This window comes from Macaca nemestrina, chromosome 5 (genome assembly GCF_043159975.1).
Source record: "Macaca nemestrina isolate mMacNem1 chromosome 5, mMacNem.hap1, whole genome shotgun sequence".
Taxonomy (NCBI): Eukaryota; Metazoa; Chordata; class Mammalia; order Primates; family Cercopithecidae; genus Macaca; species Macaca nemestrina.
Window position 1 is genome coordinate 123,928,945 of NC_092129.1, and position 27,754 is coordinate 123,956,698.

General features: G+C 33.3%; 1 protein-coding gene across 12 annotated transcripts in view; it reads left to right on the forward strand.

The window, feature by feature from the left end:
• The window catches only part of LOC105479522 (KH RNA binding domain containing, signal transduction associated 2), a 634,913-nt gene that overhangs the window by 233,741 nt on the left and 373,418 nt on the right, over nt 1–27,754 (forward strand). For all 12 annotated transcript variants that reach the window (XM_071096918.1, XM_071096922.1, XM_071096915.1 and 9 more), the window contains exon 3: nt 2,444–2,560. In XM_071096918.1, the coding sequence (XP_070953019.1) occupies nt 2,444–2,560 (117 nt within the window). The remainder of the gene's footprint in view (nt 1–2,443; nt 2,561–27,754) is intronic.

Below are 27,754 nucleotides of genomic sequence, written 5' to 3' on the forward strand. Positions count from 1 at the left end.
TTTTTTTTTTTTTTTTTTACTTTAAGTTCTGGGATACATGTGCAGAATCTGCAGGTTTGTTACCTAGGTATACATATACACATGCCATGGTGGTTTGCTGCACTCATCAACCCATCATCTCCATTAAGCATTTCTCCTAATGATATTCCTCCCCTTACCCCCACAGGCCCTGGTATGTGATGGTCCCCTCCCTGTGTCCATGTGTTCTCATTGTTCAACTCCCACTTATGAGTGAGAGCATGCAGTGTTTGGTTTTCTGTTCCTATGTTAGTTTGCTGAGAATGATGGTTTCCAGCTTCAACCATGTCCCTGCAAAGGACATGAGCTCATCCTTTTTTATGGCTGTGTAGCATTCCATGGTGTATATGTGCTGCCATATTTTCTTTATCCAGTCTCTCATTGATGGGCATTTGGGTTGGTTCCAAGTCTTTTCTGTTGTAAACAGTGCTTCAGTAAACATATGTGTGCATGTGTCTTTATAGTAGAATGCTTTGCAGTCTTTTGGGTGTATACCCAGTAATGGGATTGCTGGGTCAAGTGGTATATCTGGTTCTAGATCCTTGCAGAATCACCACACTGTCTTCCACAGTGGTTGAGCTAATTCACACTCCCACCAACAGTGTAAAAGCTTTCCTAAAACTTCACAGTCTCACCAACATCTGTTGTTTCCTGACTTTTTAATAATTGCCATTCTAACTGGCATAAGATGGTACTATCATCAGAGTGAACAGGCAACCTACAGAACGAGAGAACATCTTTGCAATCTACCTGTCTGACAAAGTTCTAATATCCAGAATCTGCAAGGAATATAAAAGACAAATTTATAAGAAAAAAGAAATATCTTCAAAAAATGGGTGAAGTATATGAGCAGACACTTCTCAAAAGATGACATTTATGCGACCAACAAACATATGAAAAAAAGCTCATCATCATTAGTCATTAGGGATTTTTTTTTTTTTTTTTTTTTTTTTTTTAGTGTTCTTTGCTTCTTCGTTAAGTAATCTCTTCCTAGCCTAGGTTCACAAAGGTTTTTCTAATGCTTGCTTCTTAGAATCTTTATAATTTTAGTTGTCACATATAGTTCTATGATCACTCTCAAAATAAGGTTTGCCTAAGTGTGAAAGAGGTCGTGAAAGGTTGTTTTTTGTTTTCCTTCTTTTTCATACAGATACTTAATTGTTTCAGTACCATTTGTTGAAAACACTTTACTTTTCAAATTTGGTTGCTTTGGCACTTTTGCTGAAAATAAATCAACCACCTATGTATAGTCTTTTTGGGCATTATACTATCCCATGTCTATTTACCTATACATACAACAATCCATACTCCAGGACAAAATTGAATAAATGTGGTAAGAACAGATATCTGTCTTTTTATCCTGGACTTGGGGAAAAAAACCTGAGTTTTATATCATTAACTGTGGTGTATTTCTTACTGAGGGATTATGGCGAAAGAAAGAAAGGAAGAAAGGGAAGAAAGAAAGAAAAGAAAGAAAAAGAGAGAGAGAGAGAGAGGGAGGGAGGGAAAAATCTGATATAAAAAGCAATTTTACTTAGTCATGCTTATCATTGTTCTTTGTGTTCCCAAGATAGTTTTTGGTGCATTCTATGTTCTTTGTATTTTTTAATTTATTCAACGAATTATAGCACAAATTATTACCTTGGTCATTCAGTTTGGTAATGTTCCTTTAGTAGCTAACATAAATGCTTTCATAACTGCTCTTAGTTCACTTGCTCTTATTCATGTTTCAAGATGATTAAGCAAATTGTGTGGAACCCTAGAATTTTTCATTTAGACAAAGTGTTTTGTATATATGCTTTATAAGTACTGTTTTTAAACTTTTATATGCTCACATATTTTATTTACTAATCCTAAAACAACTCTTTAATAGAGACAATGTAAGATTGAAGAATAATTGAGTCCCTTTATTCCTGATTATGAAAGTTGTAATAGAAAGTTATGGACACCAGACAATGCCTAACAAATTTGAATATCAAACTTTATTTTAGATATCAATTTAAATATCAATTTTAAAATATTGATTGCAAACTTTTACAATTTTGCAGGTTTATAGACTTATGTTAAAATCATCTCTTATTTCAATAATATAATTTGAGAGAAGAAGCCTTTAGAAATTCTGTAAACCAGCATGATTCTCCTTAATTTCTTTCCTTAATAAATGATTCATTTGATTATATATGTAAATGATATTTTCAACATACTTTTGACTTAGGCATTGTTTTAAGAAGAGATATAGCTTTTAAAATGAGTGTTAGATTAGATATCTGAAATGGTTTGGGGGGTGTGTGTGTGTGTGTGTTTATGGCATGACTCTCTTCTCAGTGGTAAAGTTTGAAAAACCTATAACCCATCAATTATTCTTGGTGCAAATAATCACTTTATTGTACCTTAAAACAGACATTCTATTGATTTTGTTTCCTAGTTCAATTTTGTGGGGAAATTGCTTGGACCAAGAGGAAACTCCTTGAAGAGGCTACAAGAAGAAACAGGTGCTAAAATGTCTATCCTGGGCAAAGGATCAATGAGAGATAAAGCCAAGGTACTGAACTTTGAATCTGATATTTAACACATTCAGGAGGTTACCTACAACACTGATGGCCAAATTTACAAGCATGCCTGAACTGCTCTTTTACCATTTCCTGTGATTTCCGTCTCCTGGGATCACCCTGTGCCACTTTCTGCTATCTCTGCTGTCTTCCTAAAAATCAATTATTGGCCTCCCTTCTTTTTCTTTTCAGAAGTATATTCTGTATTTTCATTTTCTTTAGTCCTTTGTGTAGGTTGCTATCAAATCGTTTCACTTTTTCTGTGTCCTCTGTAGGATGTTTCTATATGTCTATGTTCATTTTCTTTAATTCCCCGGCTGGTTCCTTTTTCTTTCTTCAATCATATCACCTAATCACATCCATTGTATCATTCTCTCATTTAATCTCTCTGCTCTATTTCACTTGGATCATCTTACCTGAAGCAATTTCAAATACTTACCTGCAAATCTAAAAGAATCCTGCTTATTTCTTGAAATGTTTCAATGATATTAAACAACTCACCTGACCCCCAAAAGAACAATAAGCTAAGAGATATATCAAATTTGATGTTTGAAATGATTTATTTCACATCTGAACTACATTATTTCTTATTTTATAAAGTGTTAGCAATTTTCTCAGTGTTAGAATTCAGTGTTTGGGAGAAATGACAATTTGTAGAGATTTATTCCAAAAGGATCTTTGAGAATTCACTGGGAAAGGCTGGATGTGTTTGGTAATATCATTTGACCAGGCCACACACTTATGACTTGGTAATGTTATTATGGAGAATGAAATGTTCAAATATTTATTTTTGACTATAAGAATCCTTAGAAAATTGCTCAAGAGTCCTGTATCTGTGTTAATGAGACATATTAAATGAGGAAATTTATAGGGTGAAATGTCACTGAACTGGTGAATGTATCATACATAAGGTATCTTCACTGTAATAAGTCTACATTAGGAGTCTGGGCAAAACTCTATTTGGGCGCTTTCTCAGAATGGTTCAATAGTCAACTGTAGAAAGTCACAGAAGGAATGATTTTTACTAGCCCTTTCTTTGGGATAACTTTTGATTACTCTATACTGTGTACAATTTCAGCAACAACTACATTCTTGCCAACCCTCCTGCCTCTAGATATCTCCGACGACACTTAAATATTGTAAGTATTTAAGAGGTGAGCGCACCAGCATCTAGACATGAGATAAGCTTTTGTCTCTGCCACAAGTTTAGATTTTCTTTATATAGGAGGAGAAAATGACACATAATAATCTATGCCTGTACTTTCGTCTATTCTTTAATATTGTTTTTGTTATGAATTTCCCAAATACTTCATGCTGTTATATTATAAATTTCATACTGTGCGTTCTTATAGTCTCACACATTCTTTAAGATTTAAGTTTGTCATCGTCTCCCCAGCATGGCTTCCCTGAACTCCTAAGTCCTCTTTTATCACTTAACACATTTTATTGTATCTGTTTATCTCCAGGATGGAGAACTGTTCTAGTTAGCTTTGCACATGCAGAATCTCCATGTGGTATTTCTATATCTTTTAAAACAGATGGATGCATATTTTCTATTCTCATATATTTGTACATTTTTTCCTGTTCATAAAGTTTTAAACTAGATTTCTTTTTCCCTATGAGCATGTTAGCTACCAGCAAAAGTACTGGAAAATCCAATAGGAAACAAATTTGCTTCTATTGATTCCATTAGGTTTAATTTACTCATATTACCTGTTACTTACAATTCAGTTTCTTAATACTCTTTGCGTGATCCATCATGTTTGACTATGATTTGAGTGTTTTCACTTTTTACCAAATTAAATAAAATAAACATATTAAATAATAATAATATATTGCATTGCAAAATATTTTTTAGAATCTAGATAAGGCCTTTTTTTCATTCGTTTTTTATTGTTGTTGTTGTTCCACTTGCTTGCTTTTGAATGATAAGGTCTTAACTTTCTGAAGTATTGGACACCTAGCTGAAATAAAATCACAGGCATGGATATGAAAAATTTACCTTAGTAAACACTTGATTAAAATAAAAAATAAATCCTTAGTAAATTATTGATTATGATGCTGTTATTTTGCCTCTTTGCATCAGGACATGAACAGGAAAGAAGATTTTACATATTTTTTTCTAATTATTAAATAAATCACATGAGATTGTGCAATAAAAGTGTGTATGTGTGCATACACACAACCATACAAACTGGCATATATTCATGCTTTAATTATTTATTGAGCATATTTTGTGTAATTCACAGTTCTAGTTTATATTAATGAATGCAAGGTTTTACTCTCTTAGAGTTTACATTCCAATGGGAAAGACAGATAATAAATGCATGAATAAATTTTATACTTTTAAAAATTGAGGCTGGGCGCGGTGGCTCAAGCCTGTAATCCCAGCACTTTGGGAGGCCGAGACGGGCGGATCACGAGGTCAGGAGATCGAGACCATCCTGGCTAACACAGTGAAACCCTGTCCCTACTAAAAAATACAAAAAATCTAGCCGGGCGAGGTGGCAGGTGCCTGTAGTCCCAGCTACTCGGGAGGCTGAGGCAGGAGAATGGCGTAAACCCGGGAGGCGGAGCTTGCAGTGAACTGAGATCCGGCCACTGCACTCCAGCCTGGGCGACAGAGCGAGACTCCGTCTCAAAAAAAAAAAAAAAAAAAGAATTGATAACTTTTATTGATTTAAATGAAACAGAAGGAGGGAACAGAAGTTAGTTGTGATGGGAGCAAATTTTGGTACAGTGATGAGTTAGAAAGAACACTGGAAGATGAGAACGAGCCAAACAGAAATATCAAAAAGGAGAGAGAATGCCAAGTGTAAAAGCCCTGAGGGAGAATCTGTACTTTATGTATAACCATAGTTATATCTAAAACTATTATAATAACTATAGCCATATATTCATTTAATAACTCTACTTATTGCCCTTTGGTTACCATCTGATTTCTTTATAGTAAAACTCCCGAAAAGTTATTTGCGATCACTGGTTTGACTTCATTCTTTATTGTTCCCCTCCTCAGCTCTGTAACTGGATCCTCCTGTTCCAGACCTCCAAGCCCAGACTTAGTCTTCAGATTTCTTTGTTTCCTCCATATTCTTATAGCACTAATGTGCTCTGAACCTCAAATTTATGTCCAGCCTCCAGTCTCCCCCTTAAGTGCTAGATTCTAAATTTATATATTTACCTACTCAACATGTCAATGTGGATGTAACAGGCATTGAAATGTAATATGTCCAAGGACACACACATACATACAAATATGTATGGGTATGTATGTTGACAAGGACTCTCCTTGACCAAACTTCAGTCAGGCCTCTCACAACCCTCTTCTCAACTTTGCCTGACTTTACAAAGATTAGCCATGTTTAAAATTTAGATCAGCAAGTGTTAAGAAGTTCAACATGCAACTGCCAATCTTTTTATCCAACAGAAAAACTAAATAACCGAAGCCACATGAGGGGCTCCTTGTGTGCTTTACAAGGTCTGGGCCAGCACTCTTCTCTGTGGTTTCACAGTTAGGTGACTTTGCAGAATATACTGTTTAATCACATGTTTGCTTCACCTTTCTAAGACATGATAATGCAGATTGCTTTTCTATGTTGGGTATGCTGCTAAGGTACTACGCGATGTATGTCTTTTTTTGACAGTGTCTCCTTCTGTTGCCCAGGGTGGAGTGCAGTGGTTCTATTGTGGTGCAATCACAGCTCACTGCAACTTTGACCCACCGCCAGGCTCAGGGCTCGAGTGATATTTCCACCTCAGCCTCCCAAGTATCTGGGACCGCAGGCGAACGCCACCACACCCGGCTAATTTTATTTTATTTTTTGTAGAGATGGAGTCTCATTTTGTTGCCCAGGCTGGTCCTGAACTCCTGGATTCAAGTGATCCTCCTGCCTCAGCCGAAGGCTGTTTAGTTATACCTAGCCAATAAATCTGAAAGCAGAAAAAGAAAACAAAACAAAGTAAAATATAGTAATACTCAAGGTAGCACCAGTAGCAAAATCCTACCATACAGTCATGATTTCTTTCCTGTATTGGTCAGATCCCACAACATATGAACTCACATCCTACTTAAGACCAGCCAGGAATGCTTTCACAGAAGCTACATTTTAAATTGTGAGAAGAAAAAGTATTCTTAGAGAAATCTAGAAAGGAAAATATACAGTATGTATGCAATATTTCAAAATACCTCAGGAAATTAACTAGCAATTTAGAAAGTTCTTTAAAGCCTAAGTCTTCATACACCATATGGCCAGCTGGTTCTAAACAACCACACAGCTGCCGGTTTCACTGGCAGTTGCTTCTGAGCAATCTTCAGGGTAACTTACTGTAGCTTCAGATAGAGTGTTGCTATTTTTGGTGGTGTTGATGGCAAAGACTGGTGAAGGAGAACAGAGGAAGCAGTGGTTCTACAAGCTTATTTTTGAAAACAGTGGCAAACGAACATATTATCTCTAAGAGAAAGGGCTAGAGGAGTTACAGAAAATCAGACAACACCTGAAGACACCCAGACAAGAGTAAGGAAAATAGGAAAGCTTGAAAGCAAATTTCTTAGACTAACCTATTGTCCTTAAATGGAAATCACAAATGGACATGTTGTGAATAAATTATGTTGTAATGCCAGGTATTTTGGCATTTCTGTTAATAAGCTTGGCTGAAATTACGAAATGGGGTATTAAAGCAGTCTCATGATTCTGTGTTAAAAGTACAGTGCTGTTTGGTGGACTTTTATTTGAAAAATATGTAATACTTCTCAAGGCAAGCTTTTCTGTCTTTGATGCAGTAATAACATGCAGTTTCTATTTTAGAATATTGCTTCTGCATTTTGTGATGACTACTTTAGTAAATTCTTTCTGATTTCATGGCAAATTGATTTTCATCAACAATAAAATCAACAAAAAACCTTCAAAGAGATGTGGCTGCCTAGTGGGCAATGTGGGTGTGAACCTAGTAACAGCCGTCTCTCATCTGGCTTCTGGGCTCTGCCTAACATCAAACAGCGTGATAGTCTCTCAAATCCTGAAGGAGTGAAGTCATGCTCACTCCTTGTCAGTCAGGCTGTGTTACATACACTCCTGTTTCAACGTTGTAATATCTTGAACACCAAAGCAGTTTATAATCCTACAAAATCAAGAGCCCAGACACCCTGACTTTCATTTTAGCTGTGCCTCTAATGAACTGCACAGCAGATCAACAACATTTCTTTCTCAACTGGCCTTCTGAAGAAAAGAATGGCTAACTCATTTTGACTTCCAGCACAGTTAAAGGAATCAGCATAATAACTTGCTTAAATATCATTTGTGTTTGTGAAACATAAGCAGAATATTATAAAATACAGATACGTGGAATTTTGTTTATATTTGATTCAATCAACTTTTCTGTTTCTCTGATTTGAATTTTAGAGTAGGAGTAACAGACTGAAAGATCCCACCTGAACCATAACTCTTGTGATAAGAAACATTGTGTTAAAATATATATATTTGTGGGAATACAGTGAAACTTATGTTGCATGTTGAACCAATAGATTATTTCAGTATGTGTTATATTTGGAATATACATGACCAAATAATTAAACTAATTAGGTTTGAGTTGAAGAGTGAAATATATCATTATATTTGTGAGACAATTTTTCAAATTAGCGTCTTCATCTTTTGATGTATGAATAATTTATCATTCAGTGTAGTGTGCCTGTGACCTTAGAATGAAAAAAAAAATAAAGCCATAAAGTTATCTGGGCTCTATTTCTTCATAAGCTTCAATGACAGAGTATGAGGTAGTAATGTTTTATGAATTTTGAATCAAAGTTATGTATTATCTTAAATCATTAATTTCTCTCATCTGATTTTGTTCACATCTAGACAAATTCCTTTTAATTTTTGTAATTAAGACCTGCTCCTTGGAAACTTTCAGGGACCTAATGTCACAGCCATAAACCAAGTTTCATACACAGAAAACATTTTATTAATGCTACTTGTATAATAGCTTGTCCTCATTGTCACTTGTCACTCATTATTTGTACTGTGCTCTTATTTCCCTAGAAGAGTGAAATGAGGGAATCACAGAATCAGGGTCTCTCCTACCATATTGCAAGATATTTTTATTTATTAAGCTATTAAAAAAGAATGTATGAAAATAGAAATTTTTAGACATTTTACATTTTATAAACCAGAATTATAATGATGTAGTTCCTTTCTACCACTGAGGATGGTCTATTATTTTTGGTCATAAGCTTTACTGCTGATCTGAATTTTTTTTTTCTTTTTTTATTGAGATGGAATCTCACTCTTGCTGCTCAGGCTAGAGTGAAGTGGCATGATCTCGGCTCACTGCAACCTCCACCTTGTGGGTTCAAGCGATTCTCCTGCCTCAGACTTCCAAGTAGCTGGAATTACAGGCGCCCACGACCATGCCCTGCTAATTTTCATATACTTAGTAGAGACGGGGTTTCGCCATGTGGGCCAGGCTGGTTTTGAACTCCTGATCTTGGGTGATCCACCCGCCTCAGCCTCAGAAAGGCTGGGATTACAAGTGTGAGCCACTGTGCTCAGCCTAAAAATATTATAGTAAAAGTACAAATGCAATATAACCAATATATATAACCAAAACATAAAATATTCTGGAGAATATTTTAAATTTCACATTCTGAGGAACTTTTGAAAATGGTTGCAAATTATTTGACATTTCTCTTAGAGAGAGATGAATAGGGTCCATTTCTCTTCCCCTTGAATCTGAATAGTTTCAGTGACTTGCTTGTAACCAATAGAATGCAGAGAGTAATGGTGGTTCGTGATTTTCGGGGCTATATTGGAAGAAGCTGTGCACCTTCTTTCTCATTTGCAGAAACACTCTCTTGGAGTTTAAAGCTGCCTTGCAAAGATTCTGAAAATCCTGATGCTGCTTACTGTGAAGAAAGCCAAAATTACATCGAAAGGCCATGTATAGGTGCCAGTGGGCAGTCCTACTTCAGTCCAGCCTTTGAGTCATCTTAGTGCCGGGTTTACACATGCGAGTAAGGAATTCTCCAAATGATTCCAGTCCTTAGCCATTTGAGTGATCAGCTGCTCAAGTCTTCCTATCCATGGCCCAAAAAATCCTGGAGCAGAGATGCAAGCTATATTCATGGTACACTACCTAAATTTCTGACCCACAGAAACCATGTACATAATAATAATATTAAAATCATTATTTTAGACCACTAAATGTATCATGGTTAGTTATGCAACAATAAATAACTCGAACACATTACTACTACTTTATATGTAAAATTATATTCTCTTTTTGCATTTCTGCTGCCTTCTAATGGCGATAAGCACAGATTGATCATTTCTAGAGGGATGTGTGCGTGCATGCGTGTGCATGCGTGCATGTGTGTGTGTTGGGTGTTTGTTTTTAGTTTTGTTTTGTTCTGTTTTGTTTTTTATTGTATTGTATTTACAACTTATTTTGAATTTGCCTCTCCCACCATCAAATAATTGAAGCGCATGTCAACATTTTGTTTAAAACTTGTCAAAGAAAAGGCTGCCAAGAGAGGCAATTTAAACATTTCTTCTTGGTAGAGACTTTTTATGAGATACTAGACATCAAAAATAGAAAGCTCTAGTTTTAAAAGCATTAGGTTAGTCATAAAGGTGGTTTAAAGTCTTTCTGTTTTTGGATGTCTGACTTAATGTCACAAGACTCAAGGTTAATTGGGCAGGTGATTCCAATTTCTCTGTAAGTCTTCTTAATTTTACTACAACTTCACAAAGCAAGTGTTCTAGCATTTTATCAGGGATGCTAGATGGATCCCAAAAGGGAAAGTAAATGACACCACACAGAAAGTACTGCCTCAGACCAAGACTGGGAGAGTTTTTATTACTTAGTCCCTCCTTTTGAATATTTTAGATTGTTAAAGATTTGTCTTGGTCAACAAAATGTTCAATATGGTGTTTTTGTGAGGAGACTGTTAACTGAGTTTGTTACGTCATTAGTAATTTCTCATTTTATTGAAGGAAGAATTTAGATATGAGATCAGTTTATGCAACACCTAGAACAAGATTACTGGGAATATATGTACCCATTGACATGATTTACTTAGATCAGATTGTTATATTAGAGAAAAATGAGAGAATCCAAAGGCAATTTTGTTTAGAAAGATGTATTTGTATTCTATTTAATATATACACATATATATATTTAGTACCACATACATATTATTTAGCGGATAATCTCTCTCTCCATACATCATAGATATATATGAATTTTGAATGAAATTCAAAATTATATGAAATTATTTATATATAATATATGTATAATCTAATATACATATATTATATATGTATGTATAATATAATATATGATTATAAATATATAATTGTATAAATACATATATTTTATATATATATATATCTGCTGTCCTCTAATGGTGATCAGTGCAGACTGATAATTTCTAGAGGGGTGTGTGTGTGTGCACGTGCGTGTGTGTTTGTATGTTTGCCTGTGTATCTATATAGATATGTACATGTTATTTTATTTAATAGAAAGCACTGATTAAAACATCCATAGTTGTATAAAACACCCATAGTTGTATAGCGAGCAAATCTAGAGCATGTATAATTTCTCAAGTTCTGCATTGCATATTTTACTTTTTAAAAATTTTAAAATTTACTTAATATTTTATACTGGATTCTATCTTTGCTTTGCCTACAAATTCAATAACCAAAGCAAAGACCCATATTAATAAGTTACTGTTTTAATAGAATTGAATATTAGAAAGAACATTTACTTAAATAGCTTTATTTTGCTTGTTGTACATATAATACATTATTAATTAATGGATAATTTTAATGTCAAACCCTGTGGGAATGGTTATTGAAAAAGCAAAATAATAATGATATTTAATCTCATAGAAAAATCTTCAATGCAAAGATTGTTGTTGTTATTATTTGTATGTTTTTTGAAAGATTCCGTTAAATGTTTATTTTAATAGTTGAAATGACCCCAATATAAGCCATGTTTTTTAAAGAGAAACTTGGACAACTTGTTCTAGTACAGCTTGGGGAATTTGGAGGTACAGTTAAGAGGATAATGGGCCCAGAGTGGGAATGTTAATGAGAAAAATTCTGCACTTAACTCAAGTGCATCATCAGCACTAATTTAGATTCTGAATTTCATTAGTTGCAGTGATGTTTATTTGACAGTGTTCTATTTTCTTACCAGTTTTTTAAATTCACAAGTCATTCAAAAGTTGAATAGTAATCTATTTTTATCAGTCATAAATATCTGAATCATTCCTTAGTTGAATAGAGTTGTCATGAATGCTTGAAAATTTGTTTGGGCTCTTCACAATCATTGTTAAACAGCAGAAAACTGTTTTCTGGCTTTAGTTAATGACACTAAACAGAGCTCAAAGAAAAACCAAAAAAGAAAAAAAAAATCAGCAGCTTCTCAATCTAATCAACAACAGCACTGCAGAGTTTACTTTTGTTTTCTGGGTGTATGGGTTCACCAAGAGGGAAGTCAAAAACACTGAGGAAAACGAAATGCCAGGGATACAAATACAAATTTACATATTTTGCTATAAATGCAATCAATTGCACCACTTGATTTTTTTTTTTTGCAGCAGGACAGTGTTTTATGCACTTCCAGGATGCATATATTAATAAATTAATTAATTTATTATATATATAAATATATTTAAACATATAAATATATATTTTATAATATATAAATATATGTATACATATATTTAAATATATAAATATATCGATATATTTAAATATATAAATATATATTTTTTGCTTAATTATTCTGGCTAAAGGTTTGTCAATTTGTTTTTAACTTTTCAAAAAACCAACTTTTTATTTCACAGACATTTCATATAATTTTCTTCATTTCAATTTCAATTATTTCTGCTCTCTTGATGATGGGTTCAAGCAATTCTCCTGCCTCAGCCTCCCTTTTGTTTGTCTTGGAAAGTCATTATTTCCACTTCATATTTGAAGATATACTCTTATAGGGTAAAAATGTTTTCCCTTCAGCACTTCAAATAGGTTATGCCAATCTCTTCTGGCCTATATGATTCCCACTGAAAAGTCTGTAGCCACATGTATTTGAGCTCCATTGTATGTTATTTGTTTATTTTATCTTGCTGCTTTAGTAGCTTTACTTTATTCTTGATCTTTGGGAGTTAATTATTAAATGCCTTCAGGTAGTCTTCTTTTGGTTAAATCTGTTTGGTGTTATATAACCTTCTTGTATTTGAATATTTATATCTTCCTCTAGGTTTGGAAAGTTCTCTGTTATAATGCCCTTGAATAAACTATACCCTTATCGCTTTCTGTACCTCCTCCTAAGACCAATAACATTTTGCCTTTTTGAAGATGTTTTCTAGAACCTATGGTTGTGGTTGTTTGTTTTTATTCTCTTTTCTTTTGTCTCCTCTGTTTGGGTATTTTCAAATAACCTGTGCTCAAGCTCACTAATTATTTCTTCTGCTTAATCTATTTTGCTATTAGAAGACTGATGTATTCTTTAGTATGCCAGTTGCATTTTTTCAACTCCAGAATTCTGCCTGATTCATTTTCATTATTTCAATCCCTTGTTAAATTAATCTGATAGAATTCTGAATTCCTTTTCTGTGTTATGTTGAATTTCATTGAGTTTCCTCAACACTGCTATTTTGAATTCTCTGTCTGAAAGGTCACATATCTCTGTTTCTCCAGGATTGATCTTTGGTTCCTTATTTAGTTTATTTGGTGAAGTCACATTTTCCTAGATGGTGTTGATGATAGTAGGTATTCTTTGGTGTCTGGGCACTGAAGAGTTAGGTATATATTATAATCTTCACTATCTGGGTTGGTTTGTACCTGTCCTTCTTGGGAATGCTTTCCAGATATTTGAAAATACTTGGATTTTGTTATATAAGTTTTTTCTGTTTTTGTGGGTACCCCAAGCCCTATAATACTGTGGTTCTTGCAGACTCATCGAGGTACCATCTTGATGGTTTTATTAGTCAGGGTTCTCTAGAGGAACAGAATTAATGAAATATATTTACATATTCATATATATATGAATATATATGTGAGTTTATTAAGTTTATGTATATATATGTGTGTATATATGGGTGTGTGTGTGTGTGTGTATATATATATGAGTTTATTAAGTATTAACTCACATGATCACAAGGTCCCACAATAGGCCATCTGCAGGCTGAGGAGAAAGCAGAGCCAGTCTGAGTTCTGAAACTGAAGAACTTCAAGTCCAGTGTACGAGGGCAGGAAGCATCCAGCATGGGAGAAAGATATAGTCTAGGAGACTAGGCCAAACTCTCTTTTCACATTTTTCTGCCTGCTTATATTCTAGCTGCGCTGGCAGCTGATTAGATTGTTCCTACCCAGATTAAGGGTGGATCTGCCTTCCCCCCAACTGACTCAAATGTTAATCTCCTTTGGCAGCACCCTGTCACACCTAGGATCAATACTTTGTGTCCTTCAATCCAATCAAGTTGACACGCAGTATTAACAATCACAATGGTCTTGGAACAGATCCAGGAGCATTCTCTGGATTACCTGGCAGAAACTCTTGTTCTCTTCCTTTACTTTCTCCCAAACATTCAGAATCTCTGTCTCTCTTCTAAACCACCTAAAGCTGAGATTGGAGTGACACAAGCACCCCTGTGGCTACCACCACTATGACTATGTGGGGTCAAACTCGAAGCGTAAGGTGCTAGATCTTGCCTATGGCCTTCTATAACCACTTTTTGGCTACTGACTATGTTTGCTCAAGGCTCTGGGGTTCTATAATCAGCAGGTGGCAAAGCTCACCAGGTCTGTGTCCTTCCCTTCTGGGTGGTGATGACCCCCAGACCCCAAGTGGGTGCATAACTATCAACTGGTAGCCTGGCACTAGAGTCAAAAACCTTGTAAGTCTACCTGGTGTTCTCTTGTACTGTGGCTGAGCTGACACAAAGCACAAGATATATTTCTTCTTACTCTTCTCCCCTCTTTCCAAAGGCAGAGGAGCCTTACCCATGGCCACTGCCACCACTGGCACATGGTGTGTACTGTCAGACTACCATTGATATTTCCATTGATAATTCCTTAAGGTCCAAGTCATTCATTCAGCTTGTGGTGAATGCTTCCTGACCTGAAACTCACCCTTAGGCTTTTTTTCTGGCCCAGGGAAGGTTGAGAAATGCATGTTAAGATTCAAGTCCTAGAATTGGGGATCTCAAGAATTCACTTGGTTCTGGATTTCACTGTGGCCCACCTAAGGTACAGGACAAATTCTACCTTACTTTTCCCTGCACTTTTTTTAAGTGGAAAAATTGCCCCATAGCTGCCACAACTGGGAATGTACTGAGTCTCTCCTGAAACCATCAATTCTCAGACTCCTACCCAATTTTCTCGACATTGTGTCTGAGTATCATTGTTGGTTATTCCAGGCTCAAGCGTTCTTTAGTTAGCAGGTGATCAATCATGCCAAGACTGGCACCTTCCCTTTAAGGCAGCAGGTCCCTGTCTGGCCAAAAAAAATAATTTGAGCCTCCCTCCACCCCTGGTCCCTGGTGAGCACTAATCTGCTTTCTATTGCTATCTTCTGTCCTTTTTCTAGTATTGCATAAGTAGACATATATTGACTTGTCCATGCTTTTTTCACTTAACATAATGCTTTTGAGGGTCATCCCTGTTATTGTGTATGTCAGTAGTTCATTGTTTTATGTCACTGAGAATTTCTCCTTCATGTGCCTATACCTCCATTTATTTACTCATTCTTCTAGTGATGGTAATTTAGGTTGTTTCTAATTTGGGCTAGTATAAATAAGGCTACTGTGACGATTTATATATATGTCTTTGTGTGGGCATATGTTTTCACAGTAGAGTATTTGGGAATTATTCATCAAAAATTAAATCACAAGGACATTTATTGCATCTTTTTTATTATTTTAATGTATTTATCACAGGACTATGAATTTTTTAGAAAGTTAGAAAGTACTAATGTATCAGCTAAATATTTACTCTGATTTTTGGTTTAGTTTACTTGATGTTAGTAACATATATTAGTTCTAGGAATGACTCTTCTTAATTATTCATTTTTTCATTCTGCAAATAATCATTTCTAAATTAAGGTTTGGAAAATATTTTTTCAGGAGTACCCTAAATGAAGGTACCAGTATTCAGAAGGTAACTTGAGATTCTGATTCCCTAGTAAGAGAGACTAGATTTGTTACAAAAATGAAGCCATCTGCATCAATTTAGACAGTTTTACCAAATTGATTCATGAAATGTCTAATATTTCCATGTAATTAGCTGTGGCATTTTCAAACTCTATAACCAAGAGGAAAATTTAACCTTCTCTGAAGAATTGCACACTCTAGGGCTGATACTTTAGAAAATTGTATTGTTCTAAGGGAGTACTCACCAAAGAATTATATCAGATTTTGAACAGATGCTGCAAGATCCTTGTCTTATTACTAGTACACCAGAGTGATGATATTAGAAATCTTCATCTCCTCCCTCACATGTGATGTTAAAGCAGATTTCCTATTTCTCATCTCTGACATTTTATTGGTGAATCTCTTGTGGCTGCTCCAGAAAAGTTCTCCTTTCTCTTGTATTTTCTACTGTACTATAAAATTAAATTCTAGTCATTAAGTTCAGTGTATGTTGGAACTCTAAAGGATCTTTTTCTCTAATGGAAAATGAAGGGCTTATTTCAGATGATAGTATCTGTTTTTTTCTCACTTAAAATTTTATTTCTTAGTGAAGGAGCGTATATCCACATGTGCACATTCACTTAAAGTAAATAAAAATGCAACATCTATGTATAATATTAATAGAATTTTATCTACGGCATTAAAATCCATCCATTGAATGTCTTATAAAAGTGCTTCACTTGCAGAAATCTTGGAGATGGATTTATTATGAAAAGCTATAGGTCTTCTAACATGCCACACTCCTTTCTGTTTTATCTTTGAAACTTATATTTCCGATCTGTTTCTCCTTTGTGCTGTATTTCTGGTACTGAATGCAGATTAATCACTCAGCTATTTTATGTAATAGAGGATAGATATGCTTGGATTATTAAGCTGGAGAATGTTTGTCTCCATGGCCTATTGCATAGGAATTAGAAATGAATTCATAAACTTAGCTATGTTTCCTGATAATGTTACTTATTCCTAAATATCTTGCACATTGTAATAGATACTAGATTTAGCTTATTCTGTTAGAAAATATTTGATACATTTTATGAAAGTTTCATAAGAAGAATGTTAGATAAATTGAGCATATCTCAAAAGCTGTTGGAAGGTTTTGTTCAACTATACATAATTCATGTAAAAAAAGTCCCCATCCAAATGTCAAGTACTACATGTCAGTTGGTCCTATTAATGTTGAAAAATAAATTTTGTAACCATATTCCTAATATTTTCTTGCAACTGTTACTAAAATTTTGTCATGAATTTTTGATAATTTAATATCATTAAGGTACATGCTATCAAAAATTATGTTTAGATAATTATTATACAAAAATTTAAAATATAAAGACCATTGCCCATACTTAGGTATATTATAATGTAATTCATAACTACAGTTAACTTTTCCAAGTGTTTTCTAACTCGGTTTGGAGAATGTAATTTGCCAAGTACATGTGCTCATAAACATGTTACTGTTGTTATTGTTTCCCTGAATAACTGAACCCATTTCTAGTTGTAGGTTGCAGAAAGTTACTTCAAGGCAGAAGAAAAAAAATTATCACTTCTCAATTTTAGTTATTTTGAAGATATGTTTTTCATACACTAAGACAAAGAGGTCCTGTGAATTCTCCCATGTGTTGACAAGTAAATTTTCACTTTCTGTGAAATTGACTAGTTGAAAGATGAGCATAACTTTATTTAAGCAGTTTATTTCCTTTAAGAATTTATTTGTCTTTAAGAAAACAAATTACCAATGAGTTTTACTAGTCTGTGATATTTCACACACATATCCACATGCACACAAACATGTTCTTGTATAAAAAGAAAATATGATTTAAAAACACATGACTGTAAAGTTTTTCTAAAGATGTATGGAGAATGTAAGTGTATATGGAAACTAGTGTCTTTAGAGTAAATATAGATTTAACGTTGCATATCTAATTATATATTGGCTATAAGAATATTAAATTTACTATATATAAGCACAAAAATCCATATGAAGCAAGTAGCTCATTTTCAGGTTAACCAGATGATCAACACAGGATTAAATCTGCCAACATGCATACAGATGACGTTTTAAGATATTGAGTTCTCAAATATTTTCATCAAAACACACTGAACAAAAAGAAGTAATAGGAACCTTAAGTCTTATCCAGATTTTATCCTGCTAAGCTCAATGTTTTATGAAATCTATAGTTTTCTATAGTGTTTTTTAAAAATAAAATATACATTGCATTTTCAAAGAAAAAAACTCCCATTTTTTCTATACTCTGCTACAACTCTCAAGATTTCATTTCTGGCTGCAGATGTGTGGAGTTTTTTCCAAATACCAACTGTTTCTGTGACACCAGCAGGGTGTCCTACGATTCAACTCAGTTCTGATACTAACTGCCTGAAGTTAGTACAGATCTCACAGGTTAAGAGCTCTGTCCCACAAAAGTGCCCCCCTCACTTCAGAGGCGGTTAGTCCCGGTGTTATCTACAATTTGTGACTGACTTAGCTACAAACTGGAGGTTCCTACAACGACTTGCTCAGGTTTGTTAATTTGCTAGACTGGCTCACAGAACTCAGGAAAACAATTTACTTAACTAGATTATTGGTTTGTTTTAAAAGGGTATATCTCAGGAACAGCAAGATGGAAGAAATGTATAGGGCAAGTTATGGGGAAAAGGCGTAGAGCTTCCATGCCCTCTCTGGGCACGGCACCCTCCCACTACTTCTATGTGTTCAACAACATGAATGTTCTCCAAACTTGGTCCTTTTCGGTTATTACGGCAGCTGCATTTCATAAGCATGATTTATTAAATCATTGACAGTGTATGTTCAGTCAGTCTTTAAACCCTTGCCCCTCCCACTCCTAGGAGTTTAGGAGAGTAAGGCTGGAAGAGCCAACCCTCTAATCACATGATAAATTACCCTGGCAACCAGCCCCTTATCCTTAGGGGCTTTCCAAAAGTCACCTCATTAACATAAACTCAGATGTGAAGAAAAGCGATGGGATGTGTTATGAATAACAAAATATATTCCTTTCACCTTTATTGCTTTTACCACTTAAAAAATTCTGAGGTTTCTAAGAGTTCCATGCTAGAAACCAGGGACAGGGAAGAAGATCAAATATGTATTTCTTATTATATCACAGTCCTACATATTTGTTTTTTTTTTTTTTTTTTTTTTTTTTTTTGAGACGGAGTCTCGCTCTGTCTCCCAGGCTGGAGTGCAGTGGCAGGATCTCAACTCACTGCAAGCTCCGCCTCCCAGGTTCACGCCATTCTCCTGCCTCAGCCTCCCGAGTAGCTGGGACTACAGGAGCCCGCCACCTCGCCCGGCTAGTTTTTTGTATTTTTTAGTAGAGATGGTGTTTCACCATGTTAGCCAGGATGGTCTCGATCTCCTGACCTTGTGATCCGCCCGTCTCGGCCTCCCAAAGTGCTGGGATTACAGGCTTGAGCCACCGCGCCCGGCCCACATATTTGTCTTTATATTTTCCTGATTACTTAATTTTTAAATATTAAATGCAATTGGCACTAAGAAAATAAAGGCTACATTTTTACTATGATTTTATGAACTTTATAATGATAATGTTTCTTAACACACTCTCCCCACAAAAACCACTGCAATCCAGCTTTATTCCCTCACTTCATTCAAACTGCAGTTGAAAAGAAGATAGTTAGTTGACTGCTTATTTCTAAAGTGAGTAGTTATTTCTTAACTTCTAGAGATGGATCTAAAATAAGGCAAAGGCATCCTCCACTTGTACAATAGAGTTCTCAAAATGAAAAAAAAAAAAAAAAAAAAAAAAAAGGAAATAAGAATTAAAAGCCATAATTGGAATACAATTTTCCTGGACAAAAAGCAAAACTTGAAACTACATCAAAAGTATTCACCATGTATCTAGCTATACTGGGCAAAAGGTATTAGACACACTAATAAAAAAAAAAAATTAGACTGAAAAAAGAGGATTTATGCATGCAGGCAAAAATCAGGCTGTCTCACCAATGGCTTTTGCCAGAGTTATGGGAATAGCTTTTAAAATATGCTTAAGAAAAGATAATGTGAACCAGTAACTTTTTATTCAGTCATACTAACTTTTATGCAGAAAAACACTGGGCATGGTGGCTCACACCTGTAATCCCAATAATTTAAAAGGCTGAGGCAGGTGGATTTCAAGACCAGCTGGGGCAACATAATCATAATGAGATCTGATCTCTGGAAAAAAAAAAAAAAAAAAAGTTAGTCAAGCACGGTGGTGCATGCCTGTGGTCCCAGTTACTTGGGAGGCTGAGGTAGGATGACTACTTGAGCCCAGGAGGTTGAGGCTAATGTGTGCCATTATTGTGCCACTTCAGTCCAGCCTCGACAACAGAATGAGACCTTTTCTCCAAAATAATAATGATAATAATAATAAACAAAAATTAAATAAAATACATAATTAATTAATTAAAGAAAGAAAGAAAGAAAGAAAAGAAAACCCTCATAGGATCAGTAACATGCAAGAACTAAGGGAATATTGTATACTGTTCTCATGGGATTTTTATGAGTAATTTACTACAGAGATCAAGTGTGATGGACTTATTGAGTCACCTCCATTGCATATTGCCAGGTGGGGAAAGTGTTATAGAATTCTGTCATTTATATTAGAAAAGAGAAGTATAAATATTAATATAAGTAAGTAAATGGACACTTAAGAGTTTGAAATACTGCATCGTAATAGAAGTTAAGAAGAGAATTAACCCTATAGGTCTCAGGAACCATAATTAAAATTTATATCTAAAGGAGGAGGAATATGTTAACAATGCAACAGTGAAATAATAAGCAAAAACTGGACTGTCATGAAACCGCAGGAAAAAATGTCTGGATGACTTCTAGGAGGAAAAGATATGTGAGAAAATAAATGAGATTGAGGACCAACATAAAAATTAAGAGTCTTAAGAAACTTATGAACCAACCACAGTGCATGAACCAAATTTCAACCCTGATGCTACCAAAAAAAGTATAAAAAAAAAATTGGAGAAATCAATATAACCTTGTTAATTGTTGAAGCAAAAAAATTATTGTAAATTATTATGTGTGATAATGGTATTGAGGTTTTGTATTATTTAAAAAAAACCTTTAGAAATACATACTGAAATAGAGATACACTTTTTTAAAATGTACATATGTAGAAGAATATTTTTTATATGAAAATAGTTAATAATGTATTTTCTAATTTAAAAAAATAAGATATTTCTTTCGGAGGTAGAAAGACACCAATATCTTAAAGATATTGATAAAGATCTCTTTATCAATAAGATATCTTTATAGTTTTTCTCATTAAAAAGTTAGGAAAAATAATGTAGTAAGGAAGTGATGATATAAATTTTGAAAAAATAATGATGAAGGAAACATGAAAAATTGAAAATTTATGTTCCAAGACAATACAATGTAAATCACCATTAACATAATATTTTCACAAGAATAATATGCCAAATTCAGACTATCTCTTTGGTTGGAAAAGGGATAAAAATCTATCAAAATTAAATTTCAGTTTCATAAAGTATACTAATTTGAGAATATTGGCAAATTTAAAGAAATTTGCTATTCATTTTTTTTTAAATCACATAGAGTGATTTTTTTCTGATTTCTAGATATAGACATATTTAGTAAATTTCAATACTTTATTGAATTTATAAAAATAAGTTTTAGTTTTACTCCTCAGTTTAATGGTTATTGTTTTAACTGTTTTACATGTTCATAAATGGAAGCAGATTCTTCTGAATTATTTGTACTGATTGTATATCCCAGATTTCTATTTGTTTTATTATTGTTACTCACAAGGACCATGATAAATACTTTTAATATACTTTAATGGGTTACTGTTACAAGAAATTCTGTAATGGTATAATAGAGACAGCATTTTCATTAAATTACAGTTTACATTGGAATAGAATGATGAAAAAATAAAAGCTCAAAACAGCAATTTTATACAGCCCAGATAAATTAGATTCCTTGACAAACAATTCAAGAAGATGATAAACAGAATTTAGATATCTAAACAAAATCATTTTGTTCATAATAACACCATAAAAGATTAATGATCTCTTTTAGAAAGTGTGATAAGTCAATAAAATTATTTTATTTTGATAAATTACTATCACAATATTTTGCTTTCAAATGTATCCATGGTGAATTATTTTAATTTAAAAGTTATCACTTTAAATAGCGTGAGATATGACAAAACTTTAGTAATTTATGGTTTTCAAAAATATATATGTTTAAAGAAAATTTTATAGTGTGTGCTTCAGTTACTATGCGCATGCATAACAATAGAGTGGAAAATAACATTACAAAAAAAAAATCTTGAAATGCATATTTTCCAAGTGAATGTTTTAAAAATAGTGTGAATAAATTATTAAATCATGTTCATTTTGTCATTCTCGTTCTCTTTTTATCTCTAAATTTCGATTTAATTCTTTTGAATATTATAGTCACAAATCATTACTTCGTTATTACAGTAATATTCAGTTAGGTATACAGACCTTGGATTTTTTCAAGATGATGAATGAGTGGAGAAGAAAAAAATATAAATTCCATTTGTAATTTTTATGAGAAAGATATTAAGATTTCTTGGCCGGGCGCGGTGGCTCAAGCCTGTAATCCCAGCACTTTGGGAGGCCGAGATGGGCGGATCACGAGGTCAGGAGATCGAGACCATCCTGGCTAACACGGTGAAACCCCGTCTCTACTAAGAAATACAAAAAATAGCCGGGTGAGGTGGCGGGCACCTGTAGTCCCAGCTACTCTGGAGGCTGAGGCCGGAGAATGGCGTGAACCCGGGAGGCGGAGCTTGCAGTGAGCTGAGATCCGGCCACTGCACTCCAGCCTGGGCGACAGAGCGAGACTCCGTCTCAAAAAAAAAAAAAAAAAAAAAAGATTTCTTACAATAATATGTTAACTCCTATAGTATACATATTTAACATATAAATTTTCTTATATTGGGACTGAATGTTTAACAGATTATTTTGGTAGAGGCTCTTGGTCAAAAAACTTTAAGAAACAATGATCTAATGCCATGAAGATGCAAATAACTACATAGATGTTTAAAAAATGGTATAGTTTTAAATAATATGTATTATTAGGTGAAAAAAACCTCTTGCTTTGTTTTTTAGCAACATTTACATTTTACATAGTAAAATATTTGCATATCTAAGTAATTTTAAGAATAATGATTCTGTATTCTCAAATTTATGAGTACAGTCTTACTCTAACTTCTTTCCATTATATATAATTTACTGACTGTAAATTTAGTTCAAATGATGATGCAAAATATTATGAAAACCATAAATTTGTTTTCTTTTATGTTTTTGTTGTTTACATTAAAAATAAATGTATTATATTAAATACAATTTCTCTTTAATCTCTAAGAACATTATATATTACTTATTTAGGCATTTAAAAGACAACAATCACAAGATTATTTTTAATAAAAATATTTCTTTCCACATAAATTATTGTTTGGGGTTATTTGCTCTTAGCTAAACAAGGAACAAGAAAGGGGAAAATGTTAATTTAGTACGAAAAATGAGGGGTAGAAAGCAAAATTGTCTGTATGATGAATTACAATGCTTTAGAGAATATCTATACTGAAAACTGACATTGATGAAGTCCATTTGGCCATGGAACCTACTGTAAGTGCTCAGCATCTGGCCTTATTATTTTGTGATGAATCACAAAGATATATAAGCACATACTCAGATTGTTTCTTGAGACAGACAGACATTGCTTGGTAAATTAATGTTTAAATATCTGACACACATTTTAATAAGCTGAGTTTTTATGGATCTTTCTTAAATATGGATTAGTATATAATTTTAAAAGTAAATTATCTTAATCTTACTTTGACCTCCTAGGTTTTGATGAGATGTAAGACACTTGTTTTTTAAGGTATTGCATTTTTTTTCTTTTCCACGTTCTAAGCTAAACATCCTTCAGTATTTCCAAGGTCATGCAAGCCTGCCTTTTTGTTCAAGCTTTTAAAAGTTTAATGTCTTTCTTTTATCTTAATTTTGAAGATGATAGCTACTTCAATTTGCTACTTCAATTTGAAAGCTGCTACCAGTTTCTTGAGAGCTCTTAACATGTTTTTACTGCTTTGTGACATAGCAAATTAATAGGAAAACAACAAAAATTAAAGAACTTGACTATTGTGATAATCAACTATTAACTCATAAGAGGAAAATATATACTATGCACATGATATGGGATGATTACATTGATGAAATGAGAATTCAGAAATTTCTTGAAGTTGAAATTCTATTGAACTTTGAATGTTTTTTATGGTAAGTTTGAAATTAAAAGCTGAGATAATAGCCCAAGGAGGGAGCTCATGAATTTCATCAGGATGAAATGAACAATATAAAAGAATTCTAATGAAAAGTTAGAAATAAAAATTAAGCAACATATAAACAATTATCTCAATTGTCATTAAAAACTTAGTTGTCTTTTCTTGGATATAGTACACAAATAATTTGCCCAGAATTTCTTCACCTAGTAAGATGGCCAATACAGTATGTTAATTTGTGGTTACTGAGAAATTGAAACACAGAAAACACATTCTCCAGATTTACTATTTTGATGTAGAGACAAGTTGGTTAACTCATACAGGCCTACAGCCTTTGGAAAACTTTAGGATGCTTCATAATATGATAAATTTCCAATGCAATTGGCTAAACATTTTTACTTCATAAATTATGTTTTTACTTCATAACATTAAGCATTTTTACTTTTAACGTTTTTATTTAAACATTTTTAATTCATAAGGAAACATTTTTACTTTTAATTAAACATTTTTACTTCATAAGGAAAAATTTGTTTTCTAACCCCGAGGGATAATCTACTTTCAAGGTTAAATCCTAAGAATTATCAAGAGCTTTCCTAATAGTTGATCTAGCATATGAAAAACTTTGTTTTCCCCTATAGAATAAATATATACACACATATATATACACGTACACACACACACACACAAACTTTTTATCACAAAACATATTTATCCTTAGAGTCTCTTTAAATTTTGAAAAAAGACATCAAATTTTCTTACAAATTAGTCTCTAAAGTCAATAGAAAAATGTGTGATGTAGTTTGTCCTTTTAAAGAATTAGTTTGCAAAAATGAAAGATTATCCTTTAATTTTATATCATTTTATTCATAAATCCAATTTTGAAAATGGTATCAAAAGATCTTTGATTTTCCTAGGCAAAATAAAGTGACACATTTTATCTTAAGAATATAATTAAGAATAGCTAGACAACATAAACACTGGTCCACGGGTTTCATTACCTCCCAGAAATGAGATTCTACTATGTCACCTGGACGTAGACTCTGACAGTATGGCCAAAAGAACTTATATATGTAAAATGATCAGAAGAACTTACAAGTGTAAAAAGAGGACTGTTAAGTTGGATAAAAACACACACAAGACCCAACTATATGATACTGCAAGAAACCCATGTTTTTTATTTTTATTTTTTTAACTTTTAAGTCCAAGGGTACACGCACAGGTTTGTTATATATGTAAACCTGTGTCATGGGATTTTGTTGTACATATTATTTTGTCACCCAGGTATTAAGCCTATTACCCATTAGTTATTCTTCCTGAATCTCTCCCTCCTCCCACCCTCCATCCTCTTTTAGACCCCAATGTCTTTGTTCTGCTCTATTGTCCATGTGTTCTCATCATTTAGCTCCCACTAAGTGGAAATATGTGATACTTGGATTTAATAATAAGTGGGAGTATGCAGTATTTGAATTTCTGTTCTTGTCAGTTTGCTAAAGATAATGGCCTCCAGCTACATCCATTTTCCTGAAAGGACATGCATGATCTCATTCTTTTCTATGGCTGCATAATATTTCATGGTATATATGTACCATAGTTTCTTTATACAGTCTACCATTGATGAACATTTAGGTTGATTCCATGTCTTTGCTATTGTGAATAGTGCTGCAGTGAACATACGCATGCATTTGGCTTTATGATACACTGGTATATATTATTTTGGGTATATATCAAGTAATGGGATAGCTGGGTCGAGTTTTGTTTTTAGGCCTCTGAGAAGCACACTTGAAATTTAACAAATAGTTAAAAGTGAAAATATGTGAAAATATTTGATAACACCAATCAACAGGAAGCTGAAGTGACCATATTAATATCAGATCACTTATATTTCAGAAAAAAGAATAGTATCAAGGTTGAAGGTGGTCTTTTAAATGTTATGGGGTCACTTGATAAAGAAAATACAAAAATTATAAGGTTTACACACATAATAACAGTCACAAAGTACATAAAGCAAAAACTGTCAAAAATGCAATAAGAAATAGACATACCCACAGTTATAGTTGAGAAATACCCTCCATCAATAAATTATAGATCATGTAGACAATCATTAAGGGTAGAGAAGAGTTGAACAATATTTTCAACCAAACTGAGTTAATTGGCATTTATAGACAATACCCCACACTCCAAACAATAGCAGAATATACATTCTTTTCTCAAGTGCACATAGAACATTTAATATAACACATTCTGGGCAATAAAACAGCCATCAGTAAATTTATAAGGATAGAAGTGTTAAAAGGATATTGGTTGACCACAGTATAATTAAATTACTAATCAATAAGCAAAAAGTACATAACCTCTGGAAAAATTTCCAAATATTTGGCAATTAAATAGTACACTTCTAAATAACCCATAAGTTTAAGAAGAAAAACAAGGACTGTAGACATTATTTTTACCTGAATGAATATGAACATATAACACATCAGAATGCAAGAAATACCACTAAATCAAATTTAGGTGGAACTTCATAGCATTAAACATATGCTTTATATAAGAAGAGATGCAAAATCGATGACCTTCGACTTCCACCTTAAAATTAGGAAAAGAAGACCAAATTAAATGTAAAATAAAGAAAAGAAATAATAAAGATCAGACTGAACATAAATAAAATACAAAACAAAAATAATGGTGAATTAAAATTCATGTACTTGGAGAAAATCAATAAAGTTGATAAACCCCCAGCTAGATTAATCAGGAAAAAAAAAAGAGAAAAATAAATTCTCAATATCAAGAATGAGAAAGATGACATTACCATGGATTTAACAGATATAAAAAGTAAAACAAGTAAAATTATAAGCAGCTTTATGTCGGTAAATTCTACAGATGATATGAAATAGAAAATATTTTTAAAACTATTCGAACTATCAAAGTTTATTCAAGAAGAAATAGTCTGACATCCCTTTACCAAATAATTGTATTTTGTACTGAGAAGCCTTCTGCAAAAACCTCCATGCCAGTGGTGGTGGTGAATTCTACCAGTCAATTAAGGAAGTCAATTAAGGAAGTTACAATACCAATTCTACACAAGATATACCAGAATATTAAAGAGGAAGGAATTATTTCCCAGTTCATTCTATGAGGCCAGCATTGCCCTGATACCAAAATCAGAAAAGGACATTATAAGACATATAGACAAAGAAAAATAAAAACTATGTGATAGTCTCAATTGATTCATAAAAAGTACTTGGTAAAATCCAAAAACCATTTTTAATAAAAATATTCTCAGTAAAATTGGAATAGATGTAAGCTTCTGCAAACTTATAAGAGTATCTATGCAAAACCTGCAGTTAACATTATACTTAATTTTATTAGTATTTACTAATACTACTAAGACTAGTTTTGTGAATATTTATTAATTCTAAAAACAAACCTAACTAAAATTCTAGTGCTCAGTTCCACCAGAGGCATCAGAGTTATCACAATAAAAATAGATGCTATTTCAGATTAGCACCTTCAACGACTGAAGTGTGATTCACCTTATGATGGCTTATTTGTTACTATCTATGTAACATAAATTAACTTATTTTGTCTTCATTTTAAAGTTCACTAGTGTCAGAGATAAAATTCTTTTTAATTTTAAAAAAGAATGTATATATAACTAATAACATTCGAAAGTTATGTGCACATGATCAGAATATAACTCA